Below are 23,515 nucleotides of genomic sequence, written 5' to 3'. Positions count from 1 at the left end.
TCAGTAGCGAGTGGTGAGTCGAATGTTTTATAGATTTTTGGTGCCCTGGGGTTTGCCTGTCAGGCTACACACACCCTGCCCTACCTTATTGATGAAGGTTGTTAGGAGCTGTGTGCAGCCTAAGGAATATCTGCAGTCTTACCTCAGGGCTGAAAAAGGTTTTATGGCATAAAAAAAAAATTATTTAACCTATACTTTTAATTGGAGATCATTTTAAAACCATACAATGAAATCAGATCATGGATTTGATAAACTTTTTGTAGTGTATTCCAGTCTGAGGGTGCAGAGTATCTCATCTAATATTGATTTTGTTTTCTTTTTTCTTGTTTTTTTTTTTTTTTTTTTTTTTTTTTTTTTTTTTTGCCCTCTGCATCCCAACCCTTTTGCTATTAAGCAAATAAAATCTGGTAAAGGCCGTCCTGATGACCTTCAGAGTTAAAGCTGTATTTTTTTCAATGTTAAGCACAAAATACCCCAGTCAACAAAATCCTGAGCTCTATGAACAGATATCTGCAAAGGAATGCAGAATCTGTAGGCAAGGTAGTGGGATTGCAAATTTTGTGCATTTTCCTTCACTGATGTTGAAACTGATCTGAAAAACACCAACGACCGATTAATCGGTAATTATTAATAAGATTTAAGTTTGTGTTTATTTACTCAGATAGATTGACAAAACAATGTTAAATGAAACCTCATTGTTTCCATTTCTAGACTAGCGATTAATTAGTAATCAGTCAAATCCTTAACAGGGATTAATGATTAATCATTAACATGTAGTCTGGACCAACCAGTTTGATCAGGCTTTGGTTGCGTGCAGGTAGAGGTGGAAAGCAAAATTCAGTTCAGAACAATTTTGTTTGTATTGCACCAAATCATAACAGAGTTATCTCAGGGCACTTTCCAATTAGAGCAGTTCCAGATCGTACTCTTCATAAACCCAGTCGTTCCCACCAAGAGCAAGCACTGAGGCAACTGTGGAGAGGAAAAAACTTCCTTTTAACAGGCAAAAACCCCAAGTGGACCGAGGTAATTTCCATTCATCTGCTTTCATATGCAGATATCTGTTTCTAGAGATTAGCTTCCAGCTCCATTCTTGCATATCAAGTTGCTAATTGGACTGTAAACAATGACCGGTGTACAGAAGAGGAAGTATTGGTCCGGATGATCTGTTGGCTGTTGCCCTCAGAGACTAAATCTAGAAGCTGAAAAAATCCTTACATTTATTAGGTTTCAACTCTAAAATACAAAATGTCAAACACAAAAACAGCATCTATATAAGAAAAGAAAACATAAGTTGTAGAGACTTCAAGGGCTGCGAGTGTCAGATTAACAACAGCTGTAGTTTCCTCGCCTGTAGGTGGCGCACACTGGCTGCAAGCTGCTGCTGCTGTTACTGTCTGTCCTTGCTGAAAATCTAACCTTTTCCCTTCTGTCCACAGTGTAAAGATTTCTTCAAAGCCGGCCGGGGGATTTATGAGGACTTCTGCCGCAGGCTGCCTTTCTACCCCTCTGACTTCACAGATGGTAGGCTGGACCTGGACTTGTAGTGAAAGTGAATCATCGTCCTTATTATGCCACACCGGGGTGCCTCTGGCAGCTCCTCATTTGTCTGTCACCTTTTGGCTCAGATACATCTGTGCTGCATCTGTGTCACATCGAGGGTTTTCTCCTGCTAAAATGACTGTCTCAGATGTCTTACTGCTCCCATATGTTCCTGTACGGCCAATGTTATTGTAATTTCCCAAGTCGTCAGACAAGGGCATCGCTGTATACATGCTCCGCAGCAGTCTCAGCAGACTGGTGGTTTTATTGGCTCATCAAATCATTCTGTTTATCAGCAAATGTGTGAAAAGGTTTCTGTCCCCAGTCAAACAAATCTACACGTTACTTGACCTTACAGGAGTTATTTGGATTATTTGAAGTAGGGTTGTATGAGGTACTTAGCCTTAGTCAGTGTATTACCTACAGGAGATGGCGGTTGGCACACCCCCAGTTTTGAGAAGCAGCAGGAGTGCCAAAAAAATATCTATCATTTAAAATGTATGATAGATTTAATTTCATTGCTTTGTCCTTCTGTGAGACAGCCTTTTCCAGTGGGAAACTGCTATTATATAAGCCAAATATTACAATCTCCAAACCAACCAGAGTCCATTGGCAAAATCAGTCATTTTGCAGCACAGAGAACGAGAGTTGATAGTCTACCACTGCCTCGATCGGGTAGTTTGTTTGAGTTATTGTGTGACTTTGGTGTTTTAAGAGGTTAGATCAGATTCACCAAAGTCGCACAATAACATGAACAAACTAATCGGTCAAGACAGCAGTAGACCAGCAACTCCTGTGTTCTGCGAGGTAAAATGACTGATTTTGCCAAAGAGTCTGGTTCAGTGTGATGGAGTGATAATTGGGTTGTTTAGCACCAGTTTCCCATTGAAAAAAGCTGCCTGAGGGATTTAAATATTTTTCAAGGTCCTTTTTTAAAGTATGTAACCATTACATGTCCAAAAATGAGTGCTGCAATCCAAATAGCAAGTTGGAGCCATAGATGGTATATTAAACAGGTTGAAATCCTACTTGATATAATATCTATGGCGTTTTCCCCCCCATTCCCTCCTCCCCAGACTCGAGGAAACTCAGGCAGGCTGCAGCAACACTGCAGGAACACAAGACAAGTGTACTTTGACAGTAACAAGCAACAAACTGAGTTCATCAGCTATGTGTCAATGTAAAGTTAATCCCATTATCCTGAAAACAAAAACCCACTGGTGCAAAAATACACAATCTGAGCTCAGTGATTGTCTGCTTTCTACCTGCCAGACTCTATTAACATATTGCACAACCTTCAATCTTCTAAAAGATTATTAATTATTTCTTACGACTCATAAACAGACAGTAAGGAACATGAAACAGGCAAACAATAACACAAGTTATGGGCTGAAATAGAAAATTCAGAGAACACCTTGGCTGTTAACCTGATATGCCTGATATTTTGTTACACAGAACCATCTGGGAAACTGTTTTGAAAAAAAGGTGGGCGCTTTCAGGAAAACCCCTGGCAGGTGATTGGATGAACCATCTGTCATGTCTAACACAGGATAATTTCAACCAATCAGGTCAACTCACCAAAGCCGACTGGAAGAAGAGTGAAAACATCTTTTCCGTCGATAAAAACCTTCAGGACCGTTCTTTGCCCTTCGCTGTCGGTGCACCTGAAACCACACCCGTAGCTGCCAGTAGTTCCTTCCAAGGACACTGATTGGCTCATACCACCTCTGGTGTGGACATAAACAGGTAGCTTGGAGTCTGGCAAGATGGATTCTCGTGTGATCTTGTGATCTCACAAATCCATCCGCCTCGCAAGGTGACATGGCCGTAGCCTTGTTGTCAGAGAAGGAAGCATTTTAGCTTGGCATGTTTCCTTAATCTCTGATCACAGTAATTTTATGATTTATCACAGTAAATATATTACAGATTTCTCCTTTAAAATATGGCAAAAATCAGTTTTATTGTTGACCCTGTCCACAGCAGAACATTGCTTAGCTTCTGTGCTGGTGCTCGTCTCTGCTTCTAGAAACTGGGAACACATAGATTGCCATCTACTGTTATTAAATCACTGACTATGAATAAGTACCAAAAGTAGCTCAGAAGAAATGTTTTTCAGTTTCTGTTACTGCCAAGAAATTATTGGTAGAGTTTCTGTTTGAGAAGGATTAGAGCAACTTAATTAAACCAGATGAAATGACTCATTTGACCTTGATTGTAAAAAAACAAAAAAAAACAGACTGAGTGAAGTAGAGCAGAGTGCGTTTAAGGTGAACAGAGTTTTCTTGCTGAATTCTCCTCCTCGGCTGCTCTCTTCCAGTCCTCTCTCATTTCATAATATCCAAGCACATTCATTGTGCTGTAACAAAATCAAGACATTTCTGTCTTGTGAGTGTCATCAGATAATGATCATCTGATGAAGGTCACAGGACCAAAATCATTGTGATCACATTAGAGCCCAATTAAAGTGTTTTATTCCAAAATGAGTTATCCATCATTGGGATAAAAGCGATAACTGTTCTTACAAAATGATGGATGGCACAAAACTGAAACAAATTGCTTGTATTTTAAAAAGACCAGTAGGTAGTGTAAGGCCTTGCGGAATAGTTTTACTGTACGTACTGGATGTTCCGTATTGTAGAGGCACTGAATGATGAACTCTATTAATGTTTTCGTCATTTTGAAATTAAAGTGTTGAGCCTCCTCCGCTCCATTATGAGTTGAATATGACTCACATGTTTGTGTTTGTCTCCCCTCAGGTATAGTTGGCAGTAATAAAACCCTGCTGAAGTACATGACCACAGCCATCTTCCTCTACATCGCCATCCTCCTCCCCGCCATCGCTTTCGGCTCGCTCAATGACGAGAGCACACGTGGCGAGATAGGTATGAGCGCGTACTTGAACGCAGACACGTGAACACTTTTCCGGGAGGCCGTACATGTTCTGTTTATTTTCTCCACACATGTATCCTCACATGAAGAGTCTGACTTTTTAACAGTGAATTGAGAAAAAACACAAATCAAAGAGTGTATTGTAGAGGGGATAAACCACTAATCCCAGAGCGCATTATGAGTGATGTTAATTCTCTTTCTTTCAACAGTATTTTACAAGTAATTCAAGGATATGACATTATTTATCAAGAGCAGAGCTGAAATTAGATTTGTGGTTTCCTCATAGACCTACTGTAGATATTTCATGATTTGAATCCTCATGTTCAGTTTACCTTAATGGTACAATATGTATTTAAAACATTTAATTAAAATGAACAAAAAAAAGACATGTATGTATTGTGTTGGGAATGCGTTGTACAATTTCAGAAATGCTGTTGTTTAAGTCCAACTCCTACTGTACGCGTAAACTATCTGCAGTGTAAATCCAAAGCTCAAGATTTATATGTTCACACTGTATGGTCTGATTGTGAAGCCACGACCTTTGAGAAAATATACATTTAAACAGCCGGCTGGCCCCTGCGGACCATTTAGATTATTAACAAGTGTCGATAAAGACTCATTTGAATGTTTTGAGGCAGATAGAAGTTAGTTTTCTAGCAAAAATGCTAATTTGCAGAAATAAGCTGCCTTCCTGTGTGCATAAAGTCCAAAAAAAAAACCCTCACAGGTGGCTAAGAAGATGTAGATGGTATGACGTCCATTTTGTAGAGAGAATTAGAGGTGAGCTAGCTACATTTTATTATCTATATTTTTAGTCCATATATTGTGTCGCCATGGCAATTTCACTCTGTTTTCCACTTCAGGTAGGTGCAGTGAGAAAAGGCTGTGACCTCAGGGAATCAACTTCGCTTCAACTGTGTGAGAGGCTGAAAAAAATTTCTGACAGATCATAATTTCATTTGAATGGTCGGAAGCAGCTATGCAATGTCAATGTCAATGTCAAAGCAATGTCCGACAAAGCTGAAATTAGAGCTAAAAAGAGTCATATGGCTCAAAAAGCGTGTCAGAAACAGGCTCAAATCATACATGCAGGTTAAGTTATCATGCTTAACAGCTTGTCTCGTAATTAACCACTTTGTACTTCAAGAGGTGATATATAGTATAGCTCCTCCTGTAGTTTCAGCTGAGATGTCTGCAAGCAGTGAGTTTTCTTCGATCCACAGCTCTTAGCTTTGTTAGTCAAATATATAAACTAAATAAACTCACAATATATCAAGAAAGAAAATATGTTTTCCTTATTATACAAAAAACAGCCATACACCGTCTGAATTCAAGTTTCTCTCTTTTATTGAATTAAGATAAGCTAAATTGTCTCGTTAGCTCTTTGTAAAACCAACAGAAACAAAATAAAACTCGCCAGGACTGTCTTGGTTAGTTAACTAGCTAATGGCAGCTACAGTTAGCTGTTACTCTGGTGATATGCTTGTATCTGAATTTGACTGATGGACAGTTCTTAAAAACTGCACCTTTAAAGCTCAGTTGTTTGTTTTTTGTTTTGTTCTGTTTTTTTGTTATTTTTTAGCAAACAATTTGTAGCTGTACACACATCAGAGACAGAACAACATCAGCATTCAATAATAAAATACAAGTATAAAATAAAATAATATGTAAAATAATATACTTGCTCTGGTTGGAGAAGAATGTATGGCTCTTTGGCCTCGAGATGTCACACTTCTTTCATCAGCTGTCTCTCATACAGAGTGTGCTGTACAGGGGGTTGTTTGCTATGTAAAACAGCTGCCTGCTGATGGTGGAAATGTGGCGAGTGTACCGAGACTACTCGTAGTCTCGAACTTTGCCGTTTTCAAGCCAAAATGCACAAAATGCTTTACAGGAAGAAGAAAGGACATATACGAGACAGAGAAGGCAATATAACAAGGAGAAACGTTTTGAAATCATGAAAAAGCCAACAAACAACAAATGGGTTTTCAGGATGCTTTTTGAAGATGGGCTCTGATTTAGCTTTTCTGAGATTGGCGGAAGATTGTGCAGAGTCAAGGGGGCAAAAACAGCAAAAGCATGATCACTTCCAGTTTTCAGCCTTGACCCTGGAACAGCAGTGACTGCACTGAAGACCTGAGGGTTCTCCAAACCAGAGCAACCTTTGTATTAACACAAAAATCACAAAAAGAGGATGGAACTCTTTTTCAGAACTATTAAAATGCCTTGTTAGACTTTGTTTTAAATTCTATCATGGCCATGTTGGAACAGTATAGACACTGTTATTGTTTCAAAGAGAGTGCCTTGGAGTTCTTAGTGATTTCTGTGTACATGTGTCCCTATCCGAAGATAAAACAAACTCATTTTGAGTCCAGGAAGTGCTCCTACCCAAATACTTTACTTCCCACAGGCCTTTATTTTAACTTGAGAATACATTGAGGTAGATACATCATTTACAGTGTAGCTGAGTAAAAACTGAAAAAAAAGCCCCTCAACACAAAGAAACACAAATAAGAAACTTACATAGAAGTGGTGATAGAAAAACAATGAAAAGTCAAATTAGTAAAATAATAAAACCTTAAGAACAAACAAAACAATTAAAATTTAAAGCAAATGAATCAACTGAAACGAGAACAGCTGGGAGTGAAATACGATTTAAAAGTTTAAATTGCCTTGAGGATAAAAATGAGGTGAATGAGAGAAACTGGATTTTCCAAGCTCAGTGAGAACAGCCAGCACCTGCAGCGTAATCCAATCACCTGAGCGAGTTTGATAAGGGCTTACATTAAAAGACTGAACTGAAGTCATGTAAGGGAGTAAAATTGACCAAACAATAAATCTGCCATAAAACCAAAAGCTAAAAGAGACTCAGAAGGTCCAGAGCTTCAGATTGGGATGATAAACTCTCTGTGGGTCAACGTGAGTGACAGTACAGTTTTAGACATTTAACAATACACGCTTAGAAACAAGGGTTCTAAAAAGGTTCTTCTCGAAGTGCTGAGGCTCTACCAAGAACCATTCACTCCTTTTGTTTTTGAAGAAAGGGTTTCTCAAGGGTTCTCTCCATTAAGAACCCTTTTCATACAAAGAACCCTTTTTGAAAGAGAGAGTTCATCAAGGATTGTTGAACTCTTTCATCAAGGGTTTCTCAAGGGTTCTCTATAGAACTCTGTAAGTGGGTTCTGTATAAATCCTTTAGAATAAAAAGCATCCTGGTAGAACCCTGTTGGTGGGTTTTACATAAAATGTTTTGGTCTCGATAAAAACCCTGGAATATAAAACGGTTCTTGGTAAAAACCTCCGGGGTGGGTTCTAGATAAAATCCTTGGAATATAAGGGGATTCTTGATAGAACGCACAAGGTGGGTTCTAGATAAAACCCCTGGGATATAAAAGAGTTTTTTGATAGAACTCCCTGGGTGGCTTCTAGACAAAACCCTTGGAATATTAACGGGTTCTCGATAGAAGCTTGCGCTTCAGTTCTAAATGAAACACTTGCAATATAAAAAGGCTCTTGAGGTAGAACCCCCTTGGTGGATTCTTGTTAGCACCCTTAGAGGGTGGTTAGGTTCTTGATAAATGCTCAGGGAGGGTTCTAGGAGGAAACATTATACCACAGAAAGGCTCTCTGTAGCACCTCCCATGGGTTGTTCTGGGTGGAACCACTCATACATGGTTCTAGGGGAGTACAAAGAACCCTTTATGGTTCTAGTTAGCACCTTATTTCTAAGTGTATATATGAAATTATTGAAGATTATTGATATGTGATTACTGAGCTTTAAAATGGATGTTAAATATGTGGTTTGCATCATATTAATGTTCTCTGTTAGTTGCAGTTTTCCTTCAGCTTCTGCTCAGAAAAACCTAGCAGACATTTTTGCACATTAATTAGTCCACATCTGTACGTCCTCCTGAGTTCTCTCTGTGTGTGTCCTCCCTGTCCAGATGTTCGGAAGACCATCATCGGCCAAAGCATCGGCGGGGTCATCTACTCGTTGTTTGCCGGCTCTCCTCTAGTCATCCCTCTAACCACAGCTCCCCTCGCCATCTTCATCAGCGGTAGGCTTCCCCTCTGTCATTCAGCTCGGCTCAGCCAAAATACACTTATCTTTTCACAGTTTCTGCCGACGGCCGATTTGAAAAGGGAGGCTGGGGGTAGGTGGAGTGCTAAGAAGATTACGTCAAAAATCAAGAGAAGGAGGCACCCAACCGTGTAGAACAGCAGCTAGAAACTCTTGCGTCCTCATCTGCTCTCTCTTTTACCAGAAAACACCCCTGTTGGAGTAATTTAGCTGTTTGTTCACACGTATGCCCCAAATGAGTGTTCCTGGTGCAGTCAAGCAAAAAGCACATCTCTCCAAAAACTTGTGTTTTTCAGGAAAGAGGGAAGTAACTTTTTTTTTTTTTCTCTGGTGTTACATAATGGTTGGTTTCAGGGGAAACTCGCTCATCACATACACGAACATGTAAACTTTATATTCAGTTCAGAGAGACAACAGCACATAAACTGTTATATGGTTTTTACCCAACAGCAGTGTTTTGTTGGTCGGAATTTAAACGATCTTGACGGCTGGAAGCTGCAGAATGGGGCAGCGACTCCGATGCCAAGATGTAGTTTTAATACCAAAGCAGTTTGTTGGGTTTGTGGTGTGATGATCTTTGAAGTAAATGGGTTAGAATTGTGCTAAACACATTCTCATGGGGATAATTATACTACATTTCCAGCAGCCTGTCTGAGCAGAACAATGGCTTGTTTGTAAAGTTGTAGCTCATCTGCACACAAATCTGCTCAAGATTACAACTGAATTGTTTTGGTTTTAACAAACCCATTACAATTCTTTTGTCCATTTTACGTTTGAATGAAATGTTTGTTTCTCCACTTGTGTGTGTGTGTGTGTGTGTGTGTGTGTGTGTGTGTGTGTGTGTGTGTGTGTGTGTGTGTGTGTGTGTGTAAAATAAACTCTTCTCATATATCTGATGTAGAATTCTTCCTCATTTTTTCCACTATCATTTTTACTTTTTTACTGATTGCAAAAAGATAATCCATACTGTCCCTTATTAACCTAGTTTGTTTTTATTTTATTGATCAAATCAACAACAATCAGTCTCCTCCTGTTGTCTCTTTTTGTTTTCTGTTCGTCACATACGATTTCTCAGGCACAACTGTTTTGATCAAACTTGAAAAGCCTCTTCCTCCACCATGTGGTGAAATCCCTCTGCTCTGTATTCTGGCGCAAATAAGTTAGCCAAGTTAGCCCCGAATGTCTGATTCCAGCATTTCACTGCTAAAGTTGGAACATTGAGTTGAATCTGGAGCAGTTAGGAGCTGCTCCTCTCTCAATCCGACTATCCGTGAGGCGGGCGTACAAAAAGTGTGCAAGCGCAATCTGTAGTTTGAACAACAGCCCTGGAGGCAAATGCGTTGCATTCTCTGAATGCAGGCAACATGGAGGGACGTTAAACAGTCAGGGTTCGAAATACAGATGAGCTACAGGAAATTGAGAAATCTAGGAGGAGCTCTAAAATATTGTAATTTTCTGTGCCACTTTTTTTCTGTATAAATGTATGTTTTCCTGGATAATTAGGTGCCTGAAGAAACACATGAACACGGAGTTGTTTATTCCTACTGTGGTCATTCATGAGTGGGAGCACACTGAGTGCACGTTACACTCCACACCATGTGTCTGGAGTGAACGTCCTCTGGATAACGTGTTAGTTTCCCTTTAAACACAAACAGTCTTGAGGTTGTTGGGGCACGTTGGTAATAAGGATGAATAATGTCTCAGATGTTTTATGATCTGTGTTCACTGCTCGGTGTATGTGTGTGACCTTCCAGTGATCCGAGGAATCTGTGACGACTACAACCTGGACTTCCCAGCTTTCTACGCCTGCATCGGTTTGTGGAACTGCCTCTTCCTCATCCTGGGAGGGATCTTCAATGTCAGCCTGCTCATGAAGCTCTTCAAAAGGTATTTCTCATGCACTCGCACTTTTAACCTGAACTCACTTTAATTGTTTTTCATTGCAGTAAAATCCAATTTATTGAAGCAATTCCTACATTTTCCTTTTATCTGTCGGTACGCTTCTGTCTCTGTCAAACAGGAAAATGTTTTAAATTGGGTGGTCACGCTGGTGTCTGCATCAAATCACTGGCACTCAACAGAAAAGTCTGTCTGTTTTGTAACAACAAGGAGTTTTTAAAGAAAGCGGAGTCCATTCTGTGCGACAGCTCCCCTCCCTGTTCCCTCACATCAAGAGTTTTAGATCTTCTGGTTCCATTTTTAGACAAAAAACAACAAACAAATATTTCATCTTCTCTGCCCTCTCACAACTAAACTAAAAGGTGGGAGCTAATAAACCCAGTCAGGTTCTAAATCCCATTGTATTCTCTTTAATTAATTTATATTTATACCACTTATTTTTGCTCTGTGTTGTTTATGTGCTTCATGTTTCTGTTTCACTGCTGCATTCCTCTTAATGTTGTGTAATACTGCAGAATAATTTTCTGATTTAAAGATATTTCTGAAAACACATGCATGCAAAGTCGTTTCACACATTACTATTTTTATTTTTAACATTTTGTAAATATTTTGTTTCAGTGTGACCAGATCAGAGTGGGTGCTTGGACCCTGCTGTATCTGCCTGCAGGTCTAGATCTGTGTTTTTAGGTTGTTGTGATCTTTGATTAATTGATTGGCTCTCAGGTGGCTTATGAGCACTCTTGTCATCTACATGTTGGACCTTACTGAGGAAACTTGTAGATGTCTTGTTTTGAGACTTGAGATTTCAGTCCAAACTCTGAGTGACCAGGTTATATTGGCTGCTTGGATCCTGGTATATCTGCCTGCAGGTCTAGTTCTAGTTCTGTGTCTTTGAGGTCGTCATCAGCTTTGAAAGCTGTTCTACATTCTGGACAGGCACTGTCAGACAGCAGATCAGGCTTTAGTTGTTTCTAGGGTTGGGTATCATTTCAGTTATTTTCCAATTCCAGCGCTAAAATTAAATTTTTAAAACAGTACTGGTTGCTAAACAGTGCCTGAACCAATACTTGAAACAAAAAAGCACACAATGATGGTTGATGACATGATGTGTGTGTTTGTATAGGAAATTAATATGTGCTTAATCCATAGCAGTAATACAGCTGAAAAAAGTGAAAACCAAAAGAAGAACGTTTCCTGTCCTGAGCTTTGGTCTCCCAGTTGTTAATGTCGATGTGGCATTTCTTCATGTTCACTTTAAAGGCGTCTTTGAATCTCTTCTGTTGTCCAACTCTTTTACATTTGCCTTCTTGAAGCTGAGAGTAGAAGATTTGTTTTGACAGACAAGACTATGTTCTGTGTCAATGAGCTGACACTGATGGTTCAGTGCTGTATTGTACCTCTTTATAAAAGCTTTCTCTTTTTTTTTTTTTAACCTAAAAATGTTTTGTGTTGGTTGGGGGCTCTTGGCTGAAAGCATATTTGTAACGGGGCACATTATTGGCAAAGGTTTCAGAAGCGCTGCTATACACTACAACAACCTTGGATTGTCACGACTGTAATGTTTCTGTGTTTTTCCAGGTCAACAGAGGAGGTCATCGCCCTCTTCATTTCCATCGCATTTGTGGTAGATGCAGTGAAAGGCACAGTCAAAAGTAAGTTCCTAACACGCATCGCAGATGTCCTTTTACTTGTTTACAGTCTCACATTGCTTTTACTGAGGCCTCTTCCTGCCACATTACTGAGCTTGTGGTCTGCTCTGACTAATCAGAAGCACAAGCGTCATACCTGCTGTCAGATCCACCACCAGTCCTCCCTTTGCAAAGTGTCAGCCTCAAACTCATATCTGATTTTTAAGCAGCCAATTACACTGAGACAAAACCACTCCAAATCCCCTGAAGAATCTAGATTTACTCGGTATTGTAGGTGTATTTTTTTTTAGATTATAATTTAAGTGTGCAGCTCACTAATTAGTATGGCTGTCCTCAACTGAGAAATCCTTTGTCGGATGATTGTCATAAGATCTTCTCAACTAATCATTTAGTGCATTTAATTAGGAACTGTCAAATATTTTTTCCAGTATTATTGTCCCTCTTCAGATAAACCCAGTCATCCAGAAGGATCTCTTAAAAACTAGTGCTTATCAAAGACCAAACCACATTTTCTTATTATTATTGCAATGCCAGTTAATTCCCTGAAAATAAAGCTCTCAGCTAGCCAAGACCCACAGTTGATTAGTTAAAAGGTAACGTCGATATTTTTCAACCTGGACCCTATTTCCCTGTGTTTTTTGTGTCTAATGGAGACGACATTTCTTGAAATCGGTTCAGTATTGAGTGGGACCTCTGCAGCTGTCAGCTACAAAACTGAACTACAATGTAATCCTTATGGCCAATTGCACCCGTCAAAGCACGTCCACCAAAAATGCTTGTTTTGCCGCTAACAGGCTCAGATTGTGTCTGACAGCATTATGGAAAGGATCCCTACAGGGAGAGGCCTTTTTTGTTAAAGAGTTAGATCCTTTTTGTTTAACCAAAAATAGATGATTATCACAGACAACATTTTTTTGCAAAGGCAAAATGTGCTTTAATCAACTATTGTCATGCTGCAGAAATGCCCTGGCCTAGACATCTTATTATACAGACTTAAAGGAAGAATATGCAACATTTTCCTACATACCTTCACTTGTGACCCATTTGAAGAGTGTAATGGCAGCGCTATCTGCAGAGAACCTGTCCTCTGCCTGTATTTCCTTATTTTCTCTCGTCCTGGGAATGAGACTCAACATTCAGCTATCTTTCCGGTGCGTTTACAAACAGCTCTGACAAATCTTACTGATTCTACTTTTAAGAGAGCATCTTAGTTTGGCACCAGTCCCTGCAAAAATCACACCATAATCGTTTTAATGTGCTTTTCAATGAAAATGAGAATAATGATGTAAAAATGATTCCCTCTAATACTGCCAATCATATCATCATTGCATTATCAGTTGACATAATTGCAATTAGATATTTTTTCAAAATCCTTCAGCCCTAGTTGAAATAAACCATTAATTCATTGTGTTAGATGTGAAAATAGTCTGGCTCTATCACTTGCAGTGTCTCTCTGTGCTGCTTCTCTGATGTTGGTTATCGTTGGAACAGTGGAAATACGAATCAAGATGGTCTTGGTTATCATTGTCCCCATTTGTCACTTGGGAAAATAAAAGGTTACCCTTTAACTAATCAAATAAGAGCAGTCCTAATAAGTTTTGTTAAGAGTAAGAAACACAGCCTTGTAGATTGTTCACTGGTGCTAAGACAGAAAAAAACACATTAGTTCCTCTGTTACTCTGGTGGGTCAGCAGACTGACAGGCTGAGAGAGATAGTGTGGACTAAATTAATCAGTCCAGATTTCAAGCCCAGCCTGCAGCCATATTACATCATCCCTGCCTTTACCTTCACCTCTGCCCCATCTTACTATAAAGTATCATAAATATTCTACACAATTTAATTTCCAAAAAATGAGATGACGATAGCAGAATGTAATTTATTTCGAATGCAGTGTTGTCCTGTTTTGGAGATTGCCGGTGCAGTAGTTCAATTTTCAGAAACCATTTGTAAAATACGCTCCGAGCTCATATGCCATTACCATAACATTAACCTATGCCATTTTGTTGACACTTTGCATCCGAAATATTTTGCAGTAACATGAATGAATACATTCTGGGTGTGTATTCGGTCTCCTGTGCAACTTTGCTTTGCCGCATAACTTTCTCCTGGTTTGATGAAAAGGCCTGCGGAGGGAGCAGCATGCAGGTCGTGTCACACGCTCTCCAATGAAAACGATGATAGATATTATTTCTACTTGTGTGGCCCTCGTATAGACAAGGTCGAGCCATTCTTCTTATTTAAAATAGTCATAAAAGCATTACTCTGCAGAGTTTAACATGCCAACCTTCAACCCTCTAATGGTTTAACATTTGACCCTGTCGTTGTCCGTCATTCTCATTAAGATGATTTAAAACACATTTCACATTTACTGTGTGTGAGACAAATGTCCAAAAACGGCGAGAAAACTAGTGCTGTGTACCTTCAGTGATTTTTATTTTATGATCCAGTTGATCAGGTTTCAGTGCAGAGCCACAGCTCAGCTGAGCTTTATCTCACTTTTATGAGTTTCTCTCTCCTTCAGCTCTGCCTGCAGACTTTACGGTCCTTGTCGCCCATGCCTCTTCATCCAATATTTTACCAAAATTTAGCAGTTTTGCTGTGTGTCTGTGCTTATTGCAGCATAAACAATGCAAACGGTTTTTAAGGCTGCTGGTTCATGTGTGTTGCATCGTCACATGCAGGTTTTCGTGGTTAACCAAGCGAGAAAGTCACTTGTTGTTCAGTGTGTTTTCTTTTGTGTTTACTCAGTTGCTCAGTATATACTCTTTTCTGACTGTTAAGTGTAAATAAAAGTATTGGTGTATTTAAATACCCATACTACTGTACTATTTAGTATGCCAGGAAGAGATTTAACAATATGCCAAAAATATCAGGATGTCCAACTGCATCTGGTTGATTTTTGCAGTTTTTAAGCCAGCATGCTTTTCTGGCTATCCTGACCCACAATCCTTTGTGAGAGAACAATGAAATTAGTTGCCAATTACTTTGATAATTGATTAATTGTTTCAGTTCCTTTTTGTGCTAAGATGTCAAACATTTGCTGGTTCCGGCTTCCTAAATGTAAAGATTTGCTGCTTTTCTTGTCATTTCTGACAATACATAAACAGTCTTTGGGTTTTGGACCGTTGATTGTATTAAAGAAGCAATTTAAAGACGTCACTTTGGGCTTTGTGAAATTGTTATGAACATTTTTCACAATTTTTTAAACATTTTATAGAATAAATGATGAATCAATTAATCATGAAAATAATCAGCAGATTAATCAATAATGGAGATAATCATTACTATGAACTCTATTGTGCAGCAGAAGATACAGATACATCTCACTGACTGAGCCACTGAGAGAGCACAGACAGCTGACAGCTCACTGACAGATAACAGAAGCCTCAGTACAGCACATTCAGGGGTAAAGCTGCGTTCCAAATTGCATACTTTTTCTTATTACTTCAAATTTCACGCTACAGACTGCAATGGATGCATAAGCAAAAGGGTTGAAGTTTAAGGTGTAATGTTATGATGAAGTGGCATGTCTCCATTGTGTGCATACTGCATGTAACAGTACATGCTTTGTGAGGGCAGGTGCATCATGTTCTACAAGTAAAAAGAAAACAGTCTGTGATTTGGAGCGTAACTTTAGTTGACAGCCATGCCAGCAGCTTTGTGAGGCAGTGCTAACAGACAACAGTGCTTTGAGATTAATTCTAGCATTAGCATGCTAGCATTCTCACAGTGATGTTGCGAACATGCTAATGTTTGGTCATGTTAGCACGCTAGTATTGCTAATTATCTCTGACCAAACAGTTGGTAATGCAGTTGTGCAGGTATTTGTTATCAAATCATGTCTGCAGAGTTTGGGACAGACTTTTAGTGTGTTAGTAGTCTAGACCCTTGGTCATCAACAGGGGGTCTGCGACCCCTTAGGGAGTCCTCAGAGTTACTTTAAGGGGGCACCAATTTATTTTTTTATCTTTTTTTTTTTTTAAGTTTTTTCTTCCCCCAAAATTGAAATGTCTGAAAAGACACATTAATTTATTGTATTATAAAAATATATTGGCCAGTTAGCTGAATTATCCCAACTGTACAGACACTCTTGTAAGCCACAGTGGATGTTTTTGTAACTTCAGAAGCAAGAGACTCACCCCCACTGGTAAAAGGGCAAAGGGTGAGGTTTATGCTACACTACAACTGCTGATTTACCAGCTATGGGTGAGTGCAAATGAGAGAAGACCCAAAAAATTTTAGATGACATGAGAGGCAAAGTCAGGGATATTACCAAACTCATTAGGATTCATCCTCTTGGCACTGTGAATGTCGGTACAGAATTTCATGTTGATTTCTCCAATATGTATTCACATATTTGACTGATATTGCCATCCTTAGAGCCAGCCTGCTAATGTGGCATGTTGCTGGATGTTCTGTGTGGGATTTTTAGTCAGGTTAAGTAAAAACACTGGATGCGTTTTCAGTCTTTCACAGGTACTACCATGCCCCGACACTGGCTAACAGTAGCATAGAGGACTACTCTCAGAGTAGAGACCTGCTCGGGGGAAACAGGAGCGAAGTGGCGGCTGGGATGGCCGTCAATGCCCTCCCTGAATCCTTCATCCAGTGCACTCGAGAGAGGCCTGTCCTCTGCCTCCTGCTGATGCTCGGGACGTTATGGATGGGCTACACCCTCTACCAGTTCAAACGGAGGTACGTGTGCACTGCAGCGCTGCAGCACTCTAAGATAAATCACTAGAGAACTTTAAATTGTGTTTGGGTGGGAGCACTGCTGGCTAGGGCGAATACTGCTGAGTTGGCCCTTGACTCTGAAGATTGTCAGGAGTGACAGAGCTTGAAGGAACTTTCCAGACTCACAGCTCTTACAAAGCTCCCTTTTCTGTCAAAGCTTCTGTTCCAGGCTGTGATTTAATAAGCGTTAATATTCTACTTCTGATTGCTCCCAGTAATCAAATCAACCTCAAAGCCGGATTCAATTGTGTAAGCAAAAGGCGGACCAAGGTACTTAAGCAGTGTCAGGATTGCAGCCATTGTCCTTGTCTTGTCCACAGTAATTGTATTCCTCTATTATTTGTCTCTCTCCTCCGCTCTCTTTCAGTCCGTTCCTGCATGCCAAAGTGAGGGAGGTGCTGTCGGACTGCGCCCTGCCGATCTCAGTGCTGCTGTTCTCCTTCATCGGCTCCTACCTTTTCAGTGACATTGAGCGTTAGTATCATTTGTTGCTTCACCTGATGCTAGAGAATGCATTTTTCATGCTACGTAAAACTATTGAGTTTATTTAGACTAAACAACTAGTTAGTCTAATCATGTTGTGTGTCTGTCGGTCTGTGCAACGAGTCTGAGGAGGAAGATTTTTTTTTTTTTTTTTTTTTTTTTTTTTTGTATTTTGAGAATAAAGTCGAAATAACATGTCAACTTTACTCTCAACATTTCAACTTTATTCTTGAAATGCAAAATGATGAAGAATATTCTTCCTCTGATTTATTTTTTCTTATGCCTGCCGCTAATACTAAAAGTTTGACTTTTACTCAACATTTTAACTTTAGTCAACAAGGATTTAGTCAAATGAGTCTTTCAGCCTGCAACAAACCACAGCATTGTTTTGTTTTCCTGTTTTTACCATTGATGTAAGAACACTTCAACATGCAAAACTCTGAGCCTTTACTCTTTGCTAGAGCTGCAAAGATTAGGCGACTAATCGATCAGTCAATTGACAGAAAAATATCGCTACTTTATTATTGATTGATAGTTAAAGTAATTTGTCAGGCAAAAGGGCAGAGAGTGGTGTTTTTATCCTGTAAATATGGATATTTCCTGCTTTTCTGTGTTTTTTGTCCTATTAAACTGAATAACTTTGGCTGTCGGACATATAAAGCATGACAAGTTAAGGGGTCATGATTTTTATATATTTTATTGACAAAATGATTAATCAGTTAATCGAGAAACTAGGCAGGTAAACTATCGAAAATAATCAGTAGTCGCATCCCTGCTCAGGGAGTTTAGTGAAATTGGGTACTTCATCATTCCCAAATTTCAACACCAGATATTATCCTTGTTCACAAGTGGGTATGGTTAGATTTCATGCTAAAATGATTTTTAATGAATAATAATTACGATGTTTCCAAACAGGCTGTGTGCAAAGTTACCTGTATGTGCATTTAAGCTTTTATTTTGAAATTTTAGATTTGTAGATTCTATACATTATAGAAATTTAATCATGGATATTTTGTTGTGGATATTAGATATAGATAGATAGTGATAATAAAAAAAATAGTTATTTTGCTGTGTCAGTGACTCTATGACCATGACCTTTGTGATGACCTTGCTTTTTTTTTTTCGCTTTTTTTTTTTTGTGTTGAGATGTTGATGTCACACAAGTCTTTTTCCCACCCTGAATTGCCTTTTCGTTTTTTTTTTTATTGTAACTAAAGGTTTTCTTTTTCTAGATATACACAAACAGACAGTATTATCAGTAGACAGTAAGACACCAAAGGTACATGGTGAATACACATACTTAACAAAAAGTATTCACTTAGCAACCACAGCAGTACAGCCAGATCATTACAGTGTCTCAGCAGTGCTTTGAGCAAAAAGGTGGTCCAGTGAACTTCTCACCTTCATCATCGACTCCAGTGAACATTTGTTCACATGATAATATTTCTAACATAGATTCCATCGTTTTTTTTTTTAAGTCTGGAGGGGATGTACTTTTCCAAAATCTGAGGATCAGTGGAGCAGCCGTGACAACCCCGACATTTATCATTGCAAAGTCATATTTTGATTTGGCATTTGGCAATTGTGTTTGGTTCCCCATTAGGCAAAGTCTTGGTGATTAAGGAACCGTAAGAACCAAACCACTGCCTTTTGTTTTCCAGTAGTTTTTCCTAGAGTGCATAAACAGATTGCATGTAAAAATGTTCCTGTTTCAGCCTGACATTTCCATCTTGTGGAGCTATTTATTAACTTATATTAAGTGCATTTTCCCCTGACCTCCTTTATTTATTTCCCAGTATTTTACAGTATTTTTAACCCTAATTCCTCATCGGCCAGTTCTCACTGTAGGTCCTCCTGCCAACTGACCCTCAGATTTTGACAAATGTCTTGTAACTCATGAAAAACATTGTGGAACATAGCTGCCCTGTGAGATATTCAAGGTAAATCCAAAAATTCCATCGTCAAATTCTTTCTTTTAAAGATATCCTTAATATTTCTCTGTCTTATAATAATTTAATGATACTGTAGATTTATCTTTAAAAGTCTGACTTTCTTTCTTTGATAGAGTGGATCCTTCTCAATACGATGGTACTCAGCCGCTGTTGCTATGGCGAACAAGTCAGTGGAGGCGCGAAACAGAGCTCCAGTGAATTAAAAATGCTTTGTTGTTGCAATTTGGAACAAAATGCCAAATCATAGTTGCCAAATTCACACAAAAGTGACTCAGAATCCCGAACTGAATTGATTTAAGTTGCAGATTGTTGTGTTATCAGGTTTCTGTGATTGGATGTTTCTTGTGGAAATGCACATCAGGTGTAGACAGACAGACAGACAGATAGATAGACATTTTCATTGTGCAACTCTTCAGCGGTGTGTGGCATAACAATTCAATAAATAAAAGCAAAAAACAAATTAAAAAAAGAATATATACAGTATAAAACAATATATACAAAGATGAAAAATATATATTTCTTTTCTGTCTATGCAGAAAATGTACAGAGGGTTAATTTCAGGAACTCTAGACACCCGAAATATCCCCTCCCATGTGGTATCTCTACACCACATGCGCGGGCATATATGTTTCCTCACAGCTTTTTAATGAATGATGAAGTGATTAACAGTTGTGTTTCTGTGCTGTTAATTAGGGCAAATGTAGAAAAACATAGCTGAAAATACGTTAAATCTAACCACAGCATTGGTTTGGTGAGGTAAGAGTTGCATTAAATATGAAACATGAGAGACATTAATTGTAAAAAAAAAAAAAAAAAAAAAGAAGCGGATTAATGGTTGCTCAGCTGTCTTTTTGCGGCCGTGCAGTTCTGTTTAGAGGATATTTACACTTTAGGGTTTTGAACAGCAGGTCCAAACCTGCTGAAGGGCTCAAACTTACATCCTGTTTACTTCCAGGACAGGCTGTCTAACAGCGAGGTCTCCCATATTTGGTGCCTTTATTGTCTTTTTATGTTCCTTAATCAAGGCACAGGCCAAAACACATTGGAGATTCTCAGTTTTCATCCTCTATTGTTTAGCATCATTTTGAATCTCCATTCATTGTTGCCAAGGCAGCAGCTGTTCTCCAGGGGTCGACACAGAAGCACAGAGACGAGCGCCAAACCCTCAAGTGAATTTAAATTTAAGTGCCCAGCCAATTTTCTGTTCCTTTACCTCCAGAGACAATAAGTCATAAGATAATAGACCCATTATTGTATTGTCATTTCTTCCTAAATTTAACCAACTGCACTTAATTCAGCCGCATTTGAGCGGATACAGTCCTAAATGAGATATCCAGCACTTGAAAAAAATCCAGCCACTCTCAGAAAACAATCGGCAGTGTGAAAACATGAGTCATCACTACAGTTTGAGAGACAGTTATGTTTGTGAAGACAAAATCTGATGGGTTTTTGGAGCAAAGTGAGTGAAATTTAGCTGGAAATTCTTTTTCAAAATTGGATCCTATCACCAGCCCACAAAAGAAACTGTTCATGACTTAGCTGTTGTGGGGATGTAATCAAGTAGGTTGTGTCCTAAACTACAGTTTACAGTAGAATAAAACCCATAATTTTAGGAGTACTTTCATTATTAATTAATCTGCGGTTTCCTTTTCGATTAATCAGTGTATTGCTTTGCCTGTAAAATAACAGGAAACAGTTAAAAAAAAAAAAAAAAAAGGTAGATTGGGAAAAAAATGATAGGAGGAAGATTTTTTTTTGAGAATAAAGTTTAAATGTCGAGAATGAAGTCGCACCTGCAGTATTAGTGCCAGGCATAAGAAAAATAAATCACAGGAGGAAGTTCTTTTTTCCTTTATTCATCAACTTCAACTTTAATCAACTCTTTATTCTCAAGATTTCAACCTAGTTCTTAAAACACACAAAAAATATATCCCTCTTCTGATTTATGTTTTCTCATGCATGACACAAATACTGTCAGTTTGTCTTCATTCTCAGCAGGGTTTGGCGCCGTGTACTGAATTGTCATATGGAGATTTCAGAGTGAAACCTTGTGATGGACGATGATAGTACTGATATAGTTTCTCTACATGTTGTTTTATACCTTTTATATCTGTGTGTATGTTGGATATCAATCACAAATTGGGCACTATTATTTCTTCAGTAAATCAAAGCAAGGTTTTATTATAATAAACCATCCTTCATTTTTCGCTCTGTGGCTCATTCATCAGTTCTAAGGCACTTTGCATCATTATGTTACACTGGTAGAGCGTTCAGTGGACAATAACTGTCAGGCATCCCGATGGACGATGGCATCATCCATCGAACCCTCATTCTTTATATATTGACTTTACTCTTGACATTACTGCTTTATTTGACCTTTCAAATGCAATATAAAAATTATTCTCCTCTAATTTATTTTGTCTCATGCCTGGCACAACTACTGAAAGTTTGACTTTATTCTCAGCATTTCAACTTAATGCTCACTGTTTCAACTTTATTCTCAGAATTTCATCCATATTCTCAATATTTCAACTTTATTCACAACATTTCATTTGTATTCTGGAAATAGGAAAATAAAAACTGGCACCAGTACTGAAAGTTTGACTTTATTCTCACCATTTTCCAATGCAAAATCTAAAAAATTCTTCCACTTTTTTTCTTAATATTCAACTGCACAAAAGTGCCGTCCTCATATTGTTTGTTTTGCTAAACCAAAATCCAAAGTCACACTTTCAGTATTATTGCCAATCATGAAAAAAAATGACAGACTTTTTCAATTGTCAGTTTTTCACAGTTTACATTTTGATAATAACTTCTAAATGTTGAGAATCAAGTTGTCATTTCATCTTTATTCTGAACACTTTGACTTTGTTCTTTATATTTCTACTTTCTTCTTGAAATGCAAAATTAAAAAAAAAAATATTCCTCCTCTGATTTATTTTTAATGCTTGCCACTAATACTGTCTAATGCAGTTTGAATTCACAACATTTGGACTTTATTCTTGATATTTTGACTTTATCCTCAACAATTTTTCCTTACACCTGATCTTAATACTCTTTCGTACAAAAGTGATGTCACATTGCTTGTTTCATCAAACCCACACTCCAGAACCCAAGGATATTGAATTTACCAGCAAATTTTCATGTTTCATTCAGTCAGGTTGTGTTGTTTGAAAAAATTATTCAAATGATTAATAGATAATCAAAACAGTTGTCATGTATTTTCTGTTGATCGAGTAACTGATAGTCCTTCTCTCCTTCTTTGAACAGTTCCAGTCTTTAAAGTTCACGACCGGCCCGTCTTCAACGTGGCTCCGTTTGAGCGGCTGTCGGCCATGAACGTCGTCAGCGCCATGGGCCTCGGCTTCCTCCTGGCCCTCCTCATCTTCATCGATCAGAACATTGTTGTCTCGCTGACCAACGCACCAGAAAACAGGTAGAGCCAATCATGACATCTTTTTCATGTTATCCATGATTTTATTCACAGTTACAACACTGTCTGAACTTTTGAAATGTGAATGTTAATGAGGTTGATACCTGGGATATTCATTCTTGGTTATTAACTGGCCTAAACTCTTTCTATGACCCGATAAAAAAAAAGCCACCAAGGACCGTTAAGGATCCACTGACCCCACTTTGGGATTTGCTGAAGCTGGATATTTGACAGTCTGTGAGGAAGGGAAGATTAACTGAGCCAGAAACTTGACATCTGAGTCAAATCGTCACAGTCAGGGAGCTCTGGAGAAGCCTCAGAGCCAAAACACGATGTTGAGCTTTTACCCCATTCATCTAAATTTGCAAGTGAGAGCCATCAGCCATCAAGCAGCCCTACAGTTAAAGTCTATAATGATGGAATTTCAACCCTTATCATCTGCAATTTCTTGGGCAGAAATTAATTGGATCTAAATGTCACTAGAAGGCAAAACAAAGGCTGTTACACCATAAAAAATGTGTTACTTCCAAGACAGTATTGATCTCTTCAACACTATTCATATTGTTTTATAAATAATTCTATTGCAATCTTATTTACTCTGCACAAAAAAATCTAACTGAAACAATAAAATTCAAAGACTTCCTGTTAGCTGTAGGTGAACACCAATAAAAAGGCTGGTAAACACAGTTTGCTGCTGTGTTCAGTCTTCACTACAGTCATCATGTGTCATGAACAAAAGGACAGAAGATGGAAAAAGTTGTGGCTATTTCTGTTCCTGCTTTTCTCCTCAGATTCTTTATCTAGTTTTATCCTGTATCCCTTACCTGCTTGACATCTTTTTTGTTTGTCTAG

The 23,515-nt window shown here is 38.5% G+C and overlaps 1 protein-coding gene across 1 annotated transcript in view; it reads left to right on the top strand.

Annotated features, from left to right (window-relative positions):
* slc4a11 (solute carrier family 4 member 11) overlaps positions 1-23,515 on the top strand; it is a 141,164-nt gene that overhangs the window by 104,005 nt on the left and 13,644 nt on the right. Inside the window, exons 9-16 of the mRNA XM_084742073.1 lie at positions 1,440-1,524; positions 4,299-4,424; positions 8,376-8,489; positions 10,267-10,399; positions 11,990-12,063; positions 16,528-16,756; positions 17,163-17,269; positions 22,501-22,666. Coding sequence (XP_084598199.1) covers positions 1,440-1,524; positions 4,299-4,424; positions 8,376-8,489; positions 10,267-10,399; positions 11,990-12,063; positions 16,528-16,756; positions 17,163-17,269; positions 22,501-22,666 — 1,034 coding nt within the window. The remainder of the gene's footprint in view (positions 1-1,439; positions 1,525-4,298; positions 4,425-8,375; positions 8,490-10,266; positions 10,400-11,989; positions 12,064-16,527; positions 16,757-17,162; positions 17,270-22,500; positions 22,667-23,515) is intronic.

The sequence above is a fragment of the Lutjanus erythropterus genome, chromosome 18 (assembly GCF_056507025.1).
Source record: "Lutjanus erythropterus isolate fLutEry1 chromosome 18, fLutEry1.hap2, whole genome shotgun sequence".
Classification (NCBI taxonomy): domain Eukaryota; kingdom Metazoa; phylum Chordata; class Actinopteri; order Lutjaniformes; family Lutjanidae; genus Lutjanus; species Lutjanus erythropterus.
The sequence above is the reverse complement of the archived record's forward strand: the minus strand, read 5'-3'. Positions and strand labels throughout refer to the sequence as shown.